Raw genomic sequence first — 18,437 nt, 5'->3', positions numbered from 1 at the left:
ATGCAAGCAACACACCACTTTCTTGAACATTTGTGAGATTATACTAGGAAATTGTCTAGAAATTAAATTCAAGATAAATGAAAGAAAACTTGCAGCTCACTCACCCAACATTTGTCAAACAAGAAGACTTAAGTTTGAAGAAAACAAAACAATAGTAAGAAAATAAACAAAAAAGAGTCAACTGAATACTAAACAAACAAACTGCTGGAAAATTTATCCATACAGCTTGCCAAATTTATGATGAATGGACAGACTTCAAAGCCGACCCCACAAGCCAGCATCATCTTGTTTTACAAATATATGCATGACGTGTATTGACGAAGTAAATCTCGACATTCGTCTCAAAGCGTATTGAACAAGTCATATTCAATTGCTACAAACGCGTAAAATTGATGCAAATTATACTCTTTTTTTGATAGTTACGGCAATAGATTATACACACATACAATGTAGACTTTACTACTAATGTATCTTATTCTTCATCACATGATATCTCCAAATATTGCAACTACAAGAGATTGATGGGAGTTGTAATGAGGAAAGAATCACATATATATTCCAAGGAGTTACATTGTCAAAATATATATACAACCTACATCATCTTCTAGTATTCTGTAGTAGATTCGGAGAACAAAATTGATGTACATGGGTATTCTAAAAATATGGTTAAAAAATTATAAAAATGATGGGAATTTTCCTATTGCAATGAAAAACCAAAGAATTCCCTTCCCTTGAAATGGCTTAAAATAAAAAAAAATGAACACTATTTCAGTATGAGAGTGAATGTAGAGGTGAGGACTGTTTTGTGGAATGAACGCTACTAGTCCGGCAAGAAAGAATACTGATGCCTGCTCGTCGCGATTCAGATAGCAAAGGGGCGTCTAATCTCAGCCGTTGGATGCTTGTTGGAGACAGATTCACTTCCTCTAAGGCGCGTTCTTGGAGGCGCCAAGGATAGACTCTCACACAGCCAATCCGAGGGCCTGCCCCGGTGCTCCAGTTGCAAGACAGCTGCTTTCCCAGCTGGAAAGACTTGCTGTCTTTGTGTTGGTTGAATCTTTGTGAAAAGCTCTCCTCTTCGGCCTTGGCCTCATCGGACTCAGTTGGTGATTCTAGGAGGAAATCATCAGAGCTTGATCTTTGTTTTTCAGACATCAGCTTCTCTAACAAGCTGTCTTTGCAAGGTATCTCGAGGGCAGTCAGTTCTCGACTGAAGCCTCTTGATTGGCGCGTCTGCAGAGAAGCACATGTGGTGCTTTCTTCTGCAGACTCAGCTTTATATGATGATGTTGAAGCTGCATCATCTTCTGATGCATTGTACAGATGGTCTTCTTCTTCATCGGTGGAATCAAGCTGCAAGTAACGAGACGTGTATGTTAAGAACACGAATCTTGATTTAATCACGACACAAACATCACATGAAACAAACATGAAAGGATTGGTAGTTCTTCATACCTTAACATCATCGAGATCCACATTGTTCTCCCTGAGAAATGATATGAAATCTTGGAAATTTTCTGGTGTTGGCTTGTAATGACCACTGTGAGGCCAAACTGCCTGTTGTGAATTCAAGTAAATTAATTAGATTAACTTCTTAAAGCATACTAATAAGAAGAAGTGAGAGTTTCATCAATGTGAATATACCTTCAAGACTCCATTTTCAGCTACTATCCTCCCGGCAGCCAGTGTGGCTCCGCCTGCCAAGAAACTCGAGTGTTGGAACGTGCCCTTCTTTTTCTTCCCGACATACAATGTCCTCGACGTGCTGAGGACAAAAATCCACTTAGAACCCCTAGTGGTGTGAAGGGGCTCCCCTGTCTGCTTGTATAAGAGCCTCCCACCCTCAATCACAACTTCATACGCCTTTCGTTCCATCTGTCATACCAAAACAGCCAAATTCAGTAAGAAAATTATCTCAAAGACTAATCTTTTTAACTACTTAATTCAGAAATTTGGAGTAATCGGGGACTAATAGACATACCGGACCAAGATACTTGATGCATTGTTGCTGAAGTTTCGAACGAGGGCACTTCTCGACAATATTGATGTCTTTCCCTTCTCCAATATCTAGCCTGCACAATATCAAACATTTAGTTTGTACAACAAGATACAAATCTCATCTTCTTATGACCAAAATAAACATATGTAAGAGTTGAAAATGCTCACCAATAAAAGAAGGGCTCTTTGCTTTGTGAATTCAACCATTTAACATAATAGAAATGGAGATTGTGGCCATACCGGTGCCGTGGATCAATCTGCTCAAAACCAAATTCAACCAAATCAGTAAACATTCCCAATGAAATTAAGAAATACTCAAAACAAAAATTCAATGATGGTGGAATTACTCACAGCTTCAAGCCAATGCTGCAAAGCAAGTTTCTGAGCTTTTCCATTCCTGGACAGCCCCTTTCCAACCTGCAGATTGGAACACTGTTAGGCAATTGATGAGAGCAATGTGTGTAAAGCAAAGCAATTTGTGACAGGAATTCTACCTTTGCAGCCCTGGTTCTTGCTCTTGACCAGCGCGAGATGGCAGTCTCGTGTCTGTCAATGTCGAAGAAGGAAATGGAGCTATGCTTGAGCTCCGCAAAGTCCAGCAGCTTCCACCAGCTCTGCTCCATGAGAACTGCACAATCAGCTAACTTTCTCCTGGTTCTGAAACTCTTGTAAACCTTCTGCAACTTTATAGCTGCCTCGTGTTTCGGAGAATGAGGGATACTACTCCCCATCAATGATCCAGCCAAAGGGCTCATCAGATCATCAAACATACATTTGTTGTCAATGTCATCACCCTCATTTTGTATGCCTTGGAGATTGATGGACTCAATTATAGGCTTATTGATCTTGTCATTGCTTATCAGATTTGCAATGAATGACTCAAAACTGATGTCTAAGTCAGAGTTAACTGTGAGAGGGCTAGAAGGATATACACCCATGCAACTTCAACACTTTCTTTCTGCAAATGAAAAAACAAAATGCTCAAATTGATTAGTATTGAAATAAGCAAGGCTTATATGGAGCATAGCAAAGCAAGAATCACACATATTTCAGATATGGTAGAGCCAAAAACATAATTGCAGAGATCCCACAAAACCAATTTGAATGTAAATAAAAAATCCCATTTTTGAAAAGTTAGAGAAAGTGAAATGCCTAACAAAGGCACCAATGAAAACAAGAAATTTCAAGAAAGGCGGAAGCTTTTTACCTCAATGCAGAGGATAGTCCCAGAAAATGGGATGAGTTTAGAATTGTGAGAAATCCTGAAAGAGAAGAAGAAAAGATCTCTTCTTGAAATTGTGTGTGGAAAGCAACGGTAGCCCTTTTCTTGGTTTGATTTGATAGTATTATGAAGGGATACATGTGTGTGTATATATATATATAGAGGAGGCGAGTTTGAGAGAGATGGGGAGGTGTGTGTATGTGGGAGAGAGAAAGAGAGAGAAGCACGTGGAAATGTGGAACGGACTTTTTAGGACATGTACTTGTGTTCTTTTGCACGGAAATGAAACCCAAAAAAATAAACATTTTTGCACCCCAAAAAATGGGCAGTTTTCATATTCTTCAATTGATTTACTCCCACCGTCCCCGATTAATTATCACCCTTTGACCTGACACGAGTTTTAAAAAAAAATATAAAGAAAATTTGATTGAAAAAGTTAATGGAATGTGAGACTCACTTTTTATATTGATTTTATAATAAAATGTAAGTGAAGTGAGTTATTGAAATGTAAGACCTACTTATCATTTACGGTAAAAATAAAGTGTGACAATAATTGAGGAACCGACCGAAATGGAAAAGAGTGACAATTAATCGGGGGAGGGAGGAAGTATTCAACTTCATCAATTTCCCAAGTTTCATAGGACTTTATTGTCAACTAGTTTTATTAGAATAGTGTCCACTTCTTGAGTTTGTTGACTTTAATGTGTGAGGCCACTTTTAATATTCTGTTCCTCCCAATTATATAAGTTTACTGTAAGTTTTACAAATATTAAAAGAATTATTGGAAAATATAAGCTACATCCAACATTTTTCTATAATCATATTAAATTTTGTCATATCATAAAGTGTTGAGATATCTATACCCTTTTCTAGTTTTATAAGGGAAACTCGAGTTTTAAAAAATTAATAGTTTTTTCGCTTTATTTGATGTTTTGTAAGAGCATTAAAAATGGAGTAATATTTTATTACAAAATTTAGGAGTGGATTGATTGAGTCAAATTTCAAAGTATGCTCTTTAATTTCCAATCCAACCTTGGTGAAAAATTAATTGACTCCTCAAAGAGTAAACGCCACTGCTGATGTAACACTTTTGCTGATTTAGTAGGTAATACGCCAATCATAATCGCTACAACAACTTACTCTACAAGGGATCTTAATCAAAATTTAGCTGATAATTAAGTACTTTATATGTTGGGGACCAATTATATTGACTTGGTTAGGTGATGATGTATTTGCTTAGGTTAGGTCGAGGGGATATGCATGTAAATTTTGGTGAACAAATTTAATTCAAATTATATCAAATCTTGATTTTGAAAATTCCATCAACTTTTTGTGAAGGTGTCCCACGACATCTTTGAATATAGATAATACTAAAAGTGTAATAAAATAGCAAGAAGAAATATCCTATAAATATATGAACTGAAATTCTGGCAAATAGTGAACTAGTTATCGGTTGCTCTATATTAATGCTTTTTTGTTAGTGTAAATTTGGAAATTCACGAGAGATTAATGAGCTAAATTTATTTAAAAACATGTGGAATCACACACGTCGTTGAAGTATTCATACACGAGTGATGATTAATTTCCTAGCATTTAGTTGAACATATATGTACTTTTAAATTAGTTAATTTGGGGTTAAAAATGTGGAAAGTACTTGGTTGTAACGTGTAAAAAACCAAAAAGAATGTCAAAGCTAATAAAGTCCAAATGTATGATTATAAATTTTTACTTGCGTTTGTTTCAGAAGTTGCATTCATTATTTATGATAGTACTACAATATTTAAACTCTAGGTGATTCACATAAAAATCTTTTTTTATAGTGTATGAAACATGAAACAATAAAATTGTAAACTCATCCCTGTATTTTAATGGATTAGTAATCAAATTTTAAACTTAGCTGTAACTCTCCTTTAATTTCAATGAATAATGCACTTCTTTTCTTTTCTATTAACTAATCATAATTGAATCCACTAATAATATACTACTTTCCAACAAAAGGCCGATATGTACAGGCACAATAATCACTTGCATAATCATGCTTTAAGTCCTTAAACAACTCTTAATGAGCCAATTATATAGATCAAGAGAGGTCGCAATTGGCACATTAATGACTGTACGATCTCTAATTATTATAATCACTCATTAATTAAAAACTTGGTGCGTGGCACATTAATACACATATGCAAAGTATTAACAAATTGGATAAAAAATGTACATTTATTTTAAGTAAATTATTGGTGCCACTAAAAGGTTTATTTGATTCTACCATATCTAAAATGGGAGTGACAAGATTTATTTGCTTATTGTTTATTTGGTTGCCTGCATTGTTAACCCAACAAATCTTTTCCCCCCAAAAGCCAACCACGCAATATTTAGATTCTTGAGTCACTTTTAACTTTTTCTATTAGTTCAAATTAACAAACACATAATGAATTTTATAGTATAAGAAAGAAGAAACGTTCAATTTTTTTTATTCTGAAATTTAGGGCATAATGCCAACTCTGCTAAACCTGCAGCTCTAAACTATATTCATTTAGTGAGATTACTACATTTATACACGTATATAATGTGTGTGTTTGTGAGAGAGAAAGAGACTGAAAGAGATCCAATAGGGATTCGGCAGAAGTGCATTTTGAAGATACAAGGTCCACTACAAATAGTTTATTTTACAATAAAATTCAGGTCGTGAAAAAGAAATTAAAAAATGAAGAGGGAGCACTAGTAGGTTTGATTGATATATTTAGATATCCCTTTCTAATTTAATGTTGTTTCAATTTAGTTTGATTGGTGAGATTGTAAAAGCAACCGAAACATATAGTAGTATAGTTAAAAAAGTGAATTACATAATTAATTTTACTATATTCACAAAAAATCAAAATATACTCCATAGTAGTAGTATTGATTTTAATTAGGTAGCATGAGAAGGTATTGATATATTTCCATAGAAAAAGAAGATGGGGTTGGAGTTTCATTACAAATCGAAAAATAATGTGAACGACAAGTGTACACTGAACTGAAAATTATATAGTACTACTAGGATAATAAAACATTTAATTAGATTTATTTTTGTCTATATCCGAAAAGAAGAGCGTGTTTAGGTTATCAAGAATAAGAAACTAAAAGTATACTAATAATTTGCATAAATATATTGAGGCGTGTGACACGGGTGGCAGTATGAACTACTAATCCAATTTTAACAAAAAAAAAATGAAAAAAGACAAGGGGGATATAGAGAAATTTGTGTCCATAAGAGCACCCGCAACGCGGGCCGCCGGCGTTCCGCGTGCCGTTCCGCCGGAACGGTTTCGCCGCGGAACGCGTTGCGGCGCATGGTTTCGTCCCGGTTCCGTTCCCATTCCGTGCCGGGTGCCGACGGAACGAAACGCGGCACGGTCTGTGCCGCCACGCGCTTCGGCGACGTGGCGCTCCCCGCGGCGTGCGTGAGTCCCACTAGCCAGCCCGCGAGTGGGACACGTCACCTGCTGACGCAATAATTATTTTAAAAAAAAATTAATTTTTTTTATAACGTTAATATTACCGTTTTTTTAACTTTTTATTTTTATTTTTATTTTATTTTCTTATTCTATAAATACTCCTACTTCATTCTCATCTCACATACAACCAACATCATTTCCTCTCCAATTTTCATATTCAATCTCTACACAAAATGTCCGGCGACGGCAACTACGGCGGTGACGGCTCCGGTGGGTGGGATCTCAACGCGTTGGGCGATTGGCAGACCATGTACAACACACTTGGTGGTTCCGGGTCGTCGACACCGGGCACCCAGGGGTCGGCAACGCCGGGTGGGTACCAAGCACACGGTGACCGGCAACTACTCGTCTGGTGACACCGGTGAGGCCAGCGAGGGTGAACCGCAGGTGTTTGGGGTACGGGGGATCCAACGCCTGACGAATACGGGGGATCCAGTCGTGGGCACCGTCGGCCGCAAGGGACGAAGGCGGCGAAGGCGGCTAGAGCGAGGAAGGGCCGAGGCGAATCAAGCCAGTCGGCCTCGGGATCGGGCTCGCGGGGAGGCTCGGACACACTTATGGTGGCGTACATGACCGCCACAATGGCGGACACTTCCCGCTTCTCGTACGCCCAATTCGCGGCCTGGTGCAACGGAATTGTGCATATGGCAGCACAACTTGGCCTTCCGACTCCCCCTCAACCTCGACCGCCTCCGGAGGATGATTAGCCGGCGGAGTAGTTTTTTATTTTCCCACGTTTAATTGTGTGTTTATTATTGTGCGTTTTTTATTTTTTTTAAGTTTAAGTTGTAATTTTTTTAATGTTGTGTGTTTTTTAATAAAGTGTGTTTGTTTTTTTATTAAAGTGTGTTTATTTAAATTGAATTGGGTTGGAAATAAAAATACAAAATGAAATTGAATGAATAGTAATTTAAGGAACGGATAAGAAACGGAGGGTTGCAGGTTCCGTTCCTTAGTTAAGGAATGGAGTAAATAAGTACAGTGGGGCCCTCAAATAGTGGTTTAAGGAACGGTTTAGGAACGGTATAGGAACAGCGTTGTGGATGGCCTAAAAGTCGTGTACCTCGTAAACGCGTATCCCTAAAATGTAGACTAATCCATCAGTTGGTGGTTTTATTCTCACTCATACACACGCAGACATGCACTCATTTGTTTTGAGTGTCAACCAATTACACAAATAGAGAGGCGTTAAACCGACAGTTTAGGTTCATATTACTGACCCGGTACACTAATAACCAGATTTTACTCGCTTTTCATCGGTTTAAGGTATGAATCAATGCATAATTGTTAGTAATTTATAAGACATATAAGAGCATCTACAATGGTGTGCCCTATACGGCGCCCTATCCTCCGCCACATATGCATTTTATCCTCCTACCCTTCCACCTGTAGTGGGATGCCCTATAGTCCACACTATAGTTTTTACTTCTATTTTGTATTTAATTTTTATGTTTGCAAATATGTCAAGCAAAATAAATAAAAAGCACCACAATTTAAAGGCAAATCCTACATTTACTTAATTAAAAAAAAGTTACAAAAGTGGAAATAAAAAATAAGCGCACTATAGATAAAAAGGCTGGTCTAAAGCATTCCCAACTAGCACTAGAGATTCTCGATCATCTTCTTGAGGTATTAGGCTTCCTCCGGGTTGTCAGTCTGCCTGAGAGCATTGTGCGTGCCCAACAACATCCTCTGGTTGGCGGCCCTCATCAATTCCCCGTATGCATGTGCCGCAACCGAAGTCGGGGCTGGGGCTGGGGCCGGGGTCGGAGTCGGAGTCGGGGTCAGGGCCGGGTTCTGTGAGGTCGTCACCTTCGCCTTGCCCTTATTCTTCGCAGCTTTGTTGCCAATGGGACGTCGGATCCTTTGAAATATCAACCCTACACTTAGTCAAAAGAACGCTTTCTTCGGGGCTGTAGTTCGTCCTCCATGAGATGAATTCTTCATTCACATCCGGAGGCGGCAACTTCTGGGCTTTGTGTCTGTTCATCTTCTTCCTCTCCTTGGGGGCGGATGCCGAGGCGACGGCGGGGGCGCGGGTGGGGGACGGATCCATGTCGGAGAGCCTGTACGAATCCATGCTAAAATCCGGATAGTACTGGGTGTTGGAGTCAAAGGGCCGGTATTCGTCAGGGTTCGTATCCGGCCACCGTGCACCACCGCCGAACATTGTCAATCCGTCAGGACTATTAGGATTTGGGAAATCACCCGGATTCATTATTAATTGATGAAAATAGAGAAAGAGAGAATAGAAGAGTGAAGTGTGGCATATTTATAGAATTTTGAAGAAGAAAAAAACTAACACGTCTTGCATCGTCTGCGGCATCGTCCGCGTCGCCCGCAGTGGAGCGGACAATACCGCGTACGATGCATGTTTCGAGGCACATCGTCCGCGGACGATGCATAGGGCGTGGACGATGGATGTCCCATCGTCCGCCTTGCTACAGTGGCGGACGATAGCCCGCCCGATGCATCGGGCGGATTATCGTCTGCCCCACTGTGGATGCTCTAAAGAGAGGATAGTGAAAGTAGTGTTAACTTAATTTTCAAAATTAGAAAATTCATTCTTTTCATAAACGGACTAAAAAAAAGTTTATATTTTTCAGGGACGGATGAAGTAAGTGAAAGAAAGAATATTTACACTAAAAATTAGGTTAATAGTAAAATTAAAATATAAAAATTTATAAATTTATAAATTACAAAGTTTAAGTAAAACAAACTCACAATCTTACATCAAAATTACTCCTTCTGTCCTAATATATGCAACTCATATTTTTTTGGTTGCGTCCCGCATAAATAGAGTCATATTCTTTCTATAGCAACAATATCGAAACAAATATTTAGACGAGACGATGTACAAAATAGGACAGATAATTTTTTACACGACTCAAATCCGTACGAAATTATGGGTCAAATCCACATGATAATTTCAGGTTGGATGCTAAGACCATCCACTACGCTGTCTCTATACTGTCTCTTAAACAGTCCATTAACTACTATTTGACCACTATTTGAGGGCCCCAATGTCCTTTTTTCCTCCATCCCTTAACTAAGGGACAGAACCTGCAACGCTCCGTCCCTTAACCGTCCCTTATTCCGTCCCTTAATTACTATTCATTCAATTTCATTTTTTATTTTTTTTACAACCCAATTAAATTTAAACAAACACAATTCATTAAAATTAAAACAACATTACAACTTAAACTTAAAAAAAAGACATAATTAAAATTCTAAAAAAATAAAAAATGACATAATTTAATCTTCTCCGCCAAAGTTTTCCCAAATGTGCTCAATTAGATCCTCTTGGAGTTGGGTGTGGGCGCTAGAGTAGCGTGTCCTTGCCCGAATAGCCAACCGTTCTTGTATAGACGGATGCGCTCCACTTCGCGGCGGACTACTTGCGGTTGAGCTTCCGGGAGATTCGGGGTCGAACCAATTTCCCGCATCAGGTCCTTCATCTCGGACAATCATGTTGTGCAAGATTATGCACGTATGCATGATGTCGACCATGCTCTCCATGAACCTGGGCTTTGATGATGTTGAAGCGCGCTTGGAGAACCCCGAACGCCCTCTCCACATCCTTGCGCGTAGCCTCCTGCTTCTGCGCAAAAAGAGCCTGCTTTGGGTTCGCAGGCCTGCTGCACGTCTTCACGAAGGTCGGCCACTTCGGGTAGATGCCGTCGGCAAGATAGTACCCCATTTTATACAGCCGGTTGTTGGCGACGAAGTTGATGGCCGACGCTTTACCATCCAAAACTTCGGTAAAGAGATCGGACTGGTGGAGCACGTTTACGTCGTTGTTCGAGCCAGGGACCCCGAAGTACGCGTGCCAGATCCAAAGCCGGTAGTCGGCAACGGCCTCGAGTACAACGGTTGGGTGGGTGCCTTTGTGGCCGCTCGTGTAGGACCCCCTCCAAGCCACCGGGCAATTCTTCCATTGCCAGTGCATGCAATCGACACTGCCAAGCATCCCGGGGAATCCGTGCACTTGTTCGTGCAGGTTGAGGAGGAACTGACAATCGTCTGTGCTTGGCCTCCGGAGAAATTCGTCACTGAAGACTGCCCGGACGCCTCTGCAGAAGTTGAGCAAGCACATGCGCCCAGTGGTGTCTCCGATGTGGAGGTATTCGTCGAATATGTCGGCTGTTTGTCCAGTCGCAAGCTGACGGATGGCTGCAGTACATTTCTGCAGCGTCGTGTGGCTGGGACGGCCGACCGCGTCGAACCCTTCTCGGAAGAACTCTTCCCGGGCCGCCAAAATATTCGCTATGTAGAGAAATAGCGGTTTACTCATGCGGAAACGGCGACGGAAGTAGGTATCTCCCCAAATCGGGTTATCGCAGAAGTAGTCGCGTACTAACCGTGCGACGGCTTCCTCCCGGTTCCGATTGATGTACTTCCGGGAGCGTCGTGGGGGTGGCGCGGCTTCCTCCGCCTCTCGTCGTCGATCTTCTTCAAGTGATTGTTCCATTAATTGACGCATTTGCTCAAAATGATCCATTTGTTTGAGTTGATTTAAGATGGAAATTGGAGTGATAGAGAGGATTTGAGAGGAATAGATGTGTGTTTGTGTGTGAAATGAGTATGAAATAGGATTATTTATAGAGTAAATAAATAAATAAAATTTTTTAAAAAAACAAAATAAAAAATTAACGGTAACATTACCGTTTGAATTTATTTTATTAAAATTCGATTTTTTAAAAAAAAAAACATTTTTTTTTAAAAAATGAATTATTTCGCCATCCGTGACGACGCCCACTCGCGGGCCAGCGAGTGGGCGTCACGCATGCATCGGGGGCGCGCCACGTCGCCCGGGCGCGTGACGGGCCGGCGCGTCCCTTGTCTCGCGGATGCGGGCTACGGGACGGGCTGGGGACGGGCTACGGGACGGGACGAGGGTTGCAACGCGTCCCGCGGCGGAACCGTCCCTCCGGGACGGAACGCGAGCCGCGCGCGGGACTCGTAGTGGATGCTCTAATAACCCGTTAAGAAATAATATTATTATTTTTATTATCTTTTAAAATAATGCTTTAATTTTATTCTTTAAATTCTTTAAAATGTATTGCTTGGTTAATAGTTGATGAGAATTGATTTTCTTGGTTAATAGTTTTTTAATTAATAAAAAATGGTGGAATTTCTTAATTAATGATTATTTTATGCATAAATATGTTTTAAAATATAATTTTTAAATATTTGTAATTTTTAATAAATTATTTTCGTGTAATGTAAGTCAAATGTTATAGCCTCAGTAATGACGTGGAGAGAGGGCGGCTGCAGAATGCAGATACTCTGATGCCACCACCAACCAACAACCAATAACAATTGAGAAGACAACAAAAAGAGTTAAAGGAAAAGGCTTGTGGAACAAGAGAGCTGAGAGTCAAAACAACAGCTTGTCAAGCAAGTACATGTATTCAATACTCTATCAACAAACAATCCCATGCTGAAGTAGATAATTAAACCTTTTATTTAAAATAGATCATCCTTAAAACCTAGTAATAAATTAATCGTATGTCTTTATTTATACGACGAAATTGCATATAGTTAGATAATTGAATAGCTTTAATGATACATGAAACATAAAAGCACTCCATTAGACACACATAATTTTCTCTGATGAGAGGGCTGACAATTTTGGATCCGACACGAATTCACACGAAATTAACCCAACACGAACACGCATGTTTAGGATTTGAGTCCTTATAGGGTCGACCCAATAAGAACCCGAAAATTTTGGGTTGGGTTGGGTTGGATTTGGGTCGGGTTGGGTTATCCGTTAAGAAAAATAAATATTTTGATTAATAAAATAATATATTAAATTTTAATTTTAAATTATTTTTATTAATTAAAAAAATATTATAATTTTAATTGTATTAGTAAAAATATGATTAATAAGGTTATCAATTATTTTTTATGATAAAAAATATTACTGCAAACTTAAATTTTATTAAAAAATAATTATTTTAATTATTTTAACTTTATTAGTTATATCTAATTTTAATATACATTAATTTTATTATTTGGATTTAAAAAATATTTAATTTAAATATTTTAATTTTGTAATATCTTATTTTATCGTGTAATATCAAATTTTAATTATATAATATCATATGTAGGTCGTTATCGTATAACGTATATATTGTGTAGTAACTTACTATTAGGGATGTCAATCGGACCGGCCTATCGTATAGCATATATATTGTGTAGTAACTTACTAATTACTATCATTAAAAGCTGACCAATATTTTTTGGATGACACGAAATCCGCACGAATCCGACACGACCTATATTTTTTTGGATGACACGAAATCCGCACGAATCCGACCCGAATCTGTTTGGGTTGAACCCGATAAGAACACGATGATTTGGGTTGGGTTGGGACCCGATAAGGTTGGGTCGATATTGGGTTGACCCGATAGCAACCCAATTCGCATGATTTGCCAGCCCACTCATGAGAACCAGATAAAAGATTCTCGCAAGTTGGCATGCGATAAATTTAAAAGGTGCTAATTATTTTGGATAAACCACCAAGTAATGCATTAATCAGATTAGAAGCACCATGTTTCTGCAAATATCTGGTATTTAACAGTAAATCAGTGTAACTAAATGGATTCTTTAATCCTCTGTCCATCTCTGGTATTAATCAGTTAACCCACAAAGCTATGTACAGCTCCATTTTCACACACACAAGTTGTATTACATACTAGGAGTAATATAGCATTCCCACTACCTTTCTCTTGCAACAACCTGTTCCAGCAAACAGTGGGCACGAATTTAGTCGACCGCAATATGAAGTTCAACCTCTTGAAGCAGAACATAGGGATCAAACAGTCATTCATCAATAGAAAAATAGGACCAATACAAATTATATGATTGATTAGCATTTAGGAAACTTACCGACACTGTTTCCACAGAGTACTATCCTCGATCAACATAATCTCCCATAAACAAATAATTTGTATCTGGACACTGCCAAAATGTGGAAAACATTGATAAACATATGAATCAGCAGAAGCAAAATCTTAAAGACTGGATAGGATAAGCACAACACAGGATTTAAGTATATACCTTCCCACCAATTCGGAAAAGCTCAGCAAGATCATGGAACTGACCATGAATATCACCACATATAGTAACTGGGCTTTTAACAGGCTGCAAGGGATAAAAATTGATCAAATGAACATTAAATGCTAATTTTCACAACGAGATGACTACAACTGCCTAGATACAGAAAAGAATAAAAAATTAAAATGATCCCAACCATCAATCGTATATGTATACACAGTAACATCAGAGTATAAGGAGGAATGAAAACCTGCACATTGCTCTCTTGCATCAGGATCTCCTTGGCCTTGCCACATAACACCCTTACCTAGTAAAATCAGCGGAGACCGCAGGTAAGGACCTCATTAACATGGAAGAACCTATACAAGCCTCGCTGTATGCATTAATCCAAATTGCATTTAGCATAAGAATATATAATAGTACTAGTTAAAAGTAGGGCAATCTTAAAACAAAACAAAATATATTGGGAAGACTATAAGTGTTTTCACATAAAAAATATAACAAATAAGTTAATCACTACCACACAGCAGCAGTTAGACACCAAAAACAAGTTGACAAAGTAAACAAGTAAGGTGCCGTGTGTTAGGAGCGTTTACAAAAGAATTAACAAAAATTTCTTTGTAAAAAAACAATATTCAGTAATGTAGGTTCCCATCTTTTACCCAAAAAAACGGTTATACAATCGTTCTTGCCAGACAAAGATATTTTCTTCCATCTTTAGACATAACAGAATACCATTACACGCTCTACCATTCCAACAAAAAGCATGCAACAAAAGCAGATACCCAAAACACATCCTGGAATACCTCAACTTTTTTAAAATGCTTTCAAAGTTAGTATAAAACGAAACTACGGTGAAGGGATTGAATTTTGAATCTAATGCAGTGAGCCATAAAAACATAGCCGTAATTTACAATATAAGATTCTGCGAACCCAAAGAATCAGCTCAAATATTCCACACCTTAAATTCCCCCAAAAAAATCTAACGTCAGAAATAGTGGATCAAATCCACCACGCGGCTCAATAAATTCGAATTCCATAGAAATCCAACATTTCAACCGAAAACCTAAGAATTCAAGAAGAAGCATGGAGAAGAAAATCAATAAGGGCAGGAATAAATACCTCAGGTTCGGACAAGTGTTTGCATTGCACTAGCTGCGCGATTTGTTCGTCGAGATTGCCATTGGTTCCCCCGCCACCGCTGGAGGCGACCGGCGCATCCATCACGTATGGAATAAACCCTAGTTATACCGATTTTCCGATGCGATTGATTACACCGACGGCGTCGTGCTGTTGGTGGCTTTTCTGGCTCTGAGGCGAAGAGGGTGACAGGTGGAGAGTAGAGTAGGAATAGCCCAAATTACACCGATTTGGAATTTCTGTGGCAACAGTTGTGGCTGCGGATGACGTGGCAATTTTTCCTTGGAGGAACTTTAGAGCATCGTAATAGGCCAGTCACAGGGTAGCTACACACTCCTCCTGCCACATCAGCAGCACTAAAAACTTCTTCAGCCACATCATCAGGACAAGCAATAAGCTAGCCACAACAAATAAAATTATAAAAAAACAAATAATTAACAATCACACAAAATACGGAATTAAATTTACGACACAGATACGGGAAAATTCAATAATAATAGTAAAATTAAAAAAAGTACATTAATTTAAAAAAAAACTCTTCCACACACGAGCCCCCGCCTCACTCCTCGGGGCCCTCGTCGCCGCCGTTGTCGCCCCTATCCAGGACCCCCAAATCTTCGGCATCTGAGCCCGCGTCTGAGCCCCCAACTGTGCCAAGGCGGCATCCAAATCGACCCGCGTACTCTCGAGCATTGAGTGAAGAAACCTCTTCTCCACGTGTCAGTTGCCGCCCTCCATTCAGCTAAGATCTTGTGCATCTGAGCCCGCGTTTGTTGACGCGCGAAGAAGGCGAGCTCAGTTGGCGACTTGCCATCAGGGGGGATGACGATTGGAGCTCTTGGGACCCCTGGGCGACCCCGCTCGCTACCCGTTGCGCCCGCCTTTGACCAACCGGGCGAGTGCGGTGAGTAAACGATGGAGGGGACGGGAACTCCTGAACATCCTCGGGGAGGTCGTGGGAACCGCCGCTGCTGCCGCTGTAATCACCGGCATAGTTCAGTCGCTGCTTCTTCGGCCAGCCATCATCGACACCTGCCCGAAACTTCTCGGAGTCCATCAGCACCTCATAGCAGTTCCAGTAGGTGAACTCCTTATAAAGCCCGGGCACGGAGAAGGCTTTCTCCGCTATCCTCCTGCAGTCCTCGTCAGTTTGGCCACTGGTCTGCATGCGGAGGGCGTTGGTGTACAAGCCCTAAAATCGGGAGACCGCAACCCTGATTCGGTCCCACCCCTTCCGGCACTCCTCCCCGCTGTATGGCCTCCCCTCCTGGCAAAATGCCTTGTAGGTTGCTGATATTTTAGCCCACAAGTTGACGATCCTCTAATTGTTCGAATGGAGGGGATCATCGCAAACACTCACCCAAGCCTTGGACAATGCGACATTCTCCGCATCTGTCCACTTCCTCCGTGTCGGGCTATCGTCATCACCCAGCTGCGACGACTCGCCGACCACCCTTTTGCCCTTCTTCTTCTTTGGTGCGCCCCGACCCCGCCCTACTCCCCCCGTTTGAACAGGAGTGTCCGCATCCTCGAGATCTATCCCCAACTCCTCTAAGGAGAAAGTCTCACATCCAGTGAACTGCGTTTCCGATGGGGTACATGTGTGCGAAGAAGCAGTCAAAAAATCAAGACAGGGGCGATAGACATGGTCCCCCCCCGGCGTCCCCTGCATCCCGGGCTGCATCCCCGGCTGCCACCCCGGCATCATCTGCATCCCGGCTGCCCACCCCTGCATCATCTGCATCCAAGGGTACATGTTGTAGTACCCGGCCATCGGACCCCATCCACCTCCCACGGGTACCGTGGGAGTTTGAGACCCTCTCGTCACAGGAGTGAACTCGTTGTTGTTCTCCATTTTGCATTAGTGCTCTTGTACATAAATTAAGTGAGAGAGAAAACTCGTTAAAACAAATTGTGCGAATGAAAATGACGTGCAAATCGCGTATATATAGTGTTTCGAAAATTAAAAAAAAAGTGCTCGCTGTTCGCTCGTCGATCGGCTAGTGCATCGGCCAGCGCTCAAAAATCGGTGTGCGCTCGCCGAAATTCTTGCCGTTTTTTCGCTCGCCGCCTACAATAGTTCGGCTAGCAGACAGGCCAGCGCCGGGAATCGGCTAGCCAGTCCGCTAGCCTCCATTGTATATGCTCTTATTTCTACCTTTGAGTTAACCAATTTTAGTACTTTTTTAAGCAGAGACAACATTTCAAATTTTACCTATGCGTCGTACAAAAAGATTGAAACACCAACCCTAAGAGCATCAGCAGTGGCGCGGAATTTCCGGCGGAATTCTCAAAAACACCGTCTGCCATGTCATACGGACTTCCCACTGCACTGCCACGTCATAAGGACTTCCCACTGCGCAGTGGCGGACATCCTTAAGAACTTCCCACAATTGAAAAAATGACAAATTCCGGAATTAAATAATTTACGGAATTAAAATTTCGACAAAATTAGGGAAAAAAATTCCATTAAATAAAAAAAAGAAAAGTACATTTCACCAAATTAAAAAAAACATTTCAATAATTAAAAACTACTTCAACGACGACCCCTCCGCTGCCATACTTTTTCAATAATATCGTTCTGGAACCGAACATGGTTTGTCTTTGGCGCATATCGGCAAATGCACGGACTCGATCGACATCGTCATGGGGTATCCCCATGCGTACATAGCTAGTGGCCACGCCGTTGGACCTACAGCACTAGTATCATAATTGGTCCAATCAGTCAGTGCTGGACCTTCATCTTCGACAATCATGTTGTGCATGATAATACATGCGTACATGATGTCGGGGATGCTGTCAACATACCACAGCAGTGTTGGACCCTTCACTGCCGCCCATCGAGTCTAGAGCACACCAAATGCCCGCTCCACATCTTTGCGCGCTACCTCCTGGCGACCCGCAAAATATATTTTCTTTTCAACTGCTGGGCATCTGATCGTCTTCACAAAGACGGGCCACATTGGGTATATCTCATCCGCCAAATAATAGCTCATATTGTGCTGGTTGCCGTTGGAGACGAAGTTGACGGCCGGACCAACGCCCATGCACTGCTCGTTGAAAAGGGGCGACGACTGGAGGATGTTGATATCGTTGTTAGACCCGGCTACTCCAAAATAGGCATGCCAAATCCACAGCCGGTAGTCAGCTACCACTTCAAGGATCATCGTGGGATTCTTGGCCTTGAAACCAGTAGTGTACATCCCTTTCCAAGCAGTGGGGCAGTTCTTCCATTCCCAGTGCATACAATCTATGCTGCCTAACATCCCCGGAAACCAGTGCTGATTCCCATGCATATCCAGCAGAGCCTGACAATCTTCGGGGGTAGGCCTCCGAAGATACTTATCCCCGAATATCTCCCTAACGCCCTGACAAAAATACTTCAGGTAATCGCGGGCAGTCGTCTCGCCGATGTGGAGGTACTCGTCGAACATGTCGGTCGCGCCTCCGTATGCCAGCTGCATGATTGCGACAGTGCACTTCTGAATCGGCGTGTGGCCGGGTTTACCAGCCGCATC

General features: G+C 41.0%; 2 protein-coding genes across 4 annotated transcripts; both read right to left on the bottom strand.

Annotated features, from left to right (window-relative positions):
• Positions 1 to 538: 538 nt before the first annotated feature.
• Positions 539 to 3,331, bottom strand: LOC121796489 (IQ domain-containing protein IQM2-like). Its single transcript, XM_042195331.1, has 8 exons — positions 3,206 to 3,331; positions 2,493 to 2,956; positions 2,350 to 2,415; positions 2,167 to 2,255; positions 1,982 to 2,072; positions 1,645 to 1,875; positions 1,456 to 1,557; positions 539 to 1,353 (listed from the first exon to the last, which is right to left on the bottom strand). Exons 2-8 carry the CDS (start codon positions 2,934 to 2,936, stop codon positions 769 to 771), a joined length of 1,608 nt encoding a protein of 535 aa, XP_042051265.1. The 5' UTR covers positions 2,937 to 2,956; positions 3,206 to 3,331; the 3' UTR covers positions 539 to 768.
• A 9,896-nt stretch (positions 3,332 to 13,227) lies between these two features.
• On the bottom strand, positions 13,228 to 15,150 carry LOC121798899 (serine/threonine-protein phosphatase PP2A catalytic subunit-like). 3 transcript variants are annotated; one of them, XM_042198153.1, is made up of 5 exons: positions 14,902 to 15,150; positions 14,030 to 14,152; positions 13,783 to 13,866; positions 13,612 to 13,683; positions 13,228 to 13,515 (listed from the first exon to the last, which is right to left on the bottom strand). In XM_042198153.1, exons 2-5 carry the CDS (start codon positions 14,035 to 14,037, stop codon positions 13,362 to 13,364), a joined length of 318 nt encoding a protein of 105 aa, XP_042054087.1. In that variant the 5' UTR covers positions 14,038 to 14,152; positions 14,902 to 15,150; the 3' UTR covers positions 13,228 to 13,361. The 3 variants fall into 3 exon arrangements, with proteins under 3 accessions (XP_042054087.1, XP_042054096.1, XP_042054104.1); XM_042198162.1 differs by having other exon boundaries at positions 13,228 to 13,517; positions 14,030 to 14,086; positions 14,902 to 15,138; XM_042198170.1 differs by having other exon boundaries at positions 13,228 to 13,461; positions 14,030 to 14,086; positions 14,902 to 15,138.
• Positions 15,151 to 18,437: the final 3,287 nt, after the last annotated feature.

This window comes from Salvia splendens, chromosome 1 (assembly GCF_004379255.2).
Source record: "Salvia splendens isolate huo1 chromosome 1, SspV2, whole genome shotgun sequence".
Classification (NCBI taxonomy): domain Eukaryota; kingdom Viridiplantae; phylum Streptophyta; class Magnoliopsida; order Lamiales; family Lamiaceae; genus Salvia; species Salvia splendens.
This window is presented reverse-complemented; position numbering and strand designations above follow the sequence as displayed.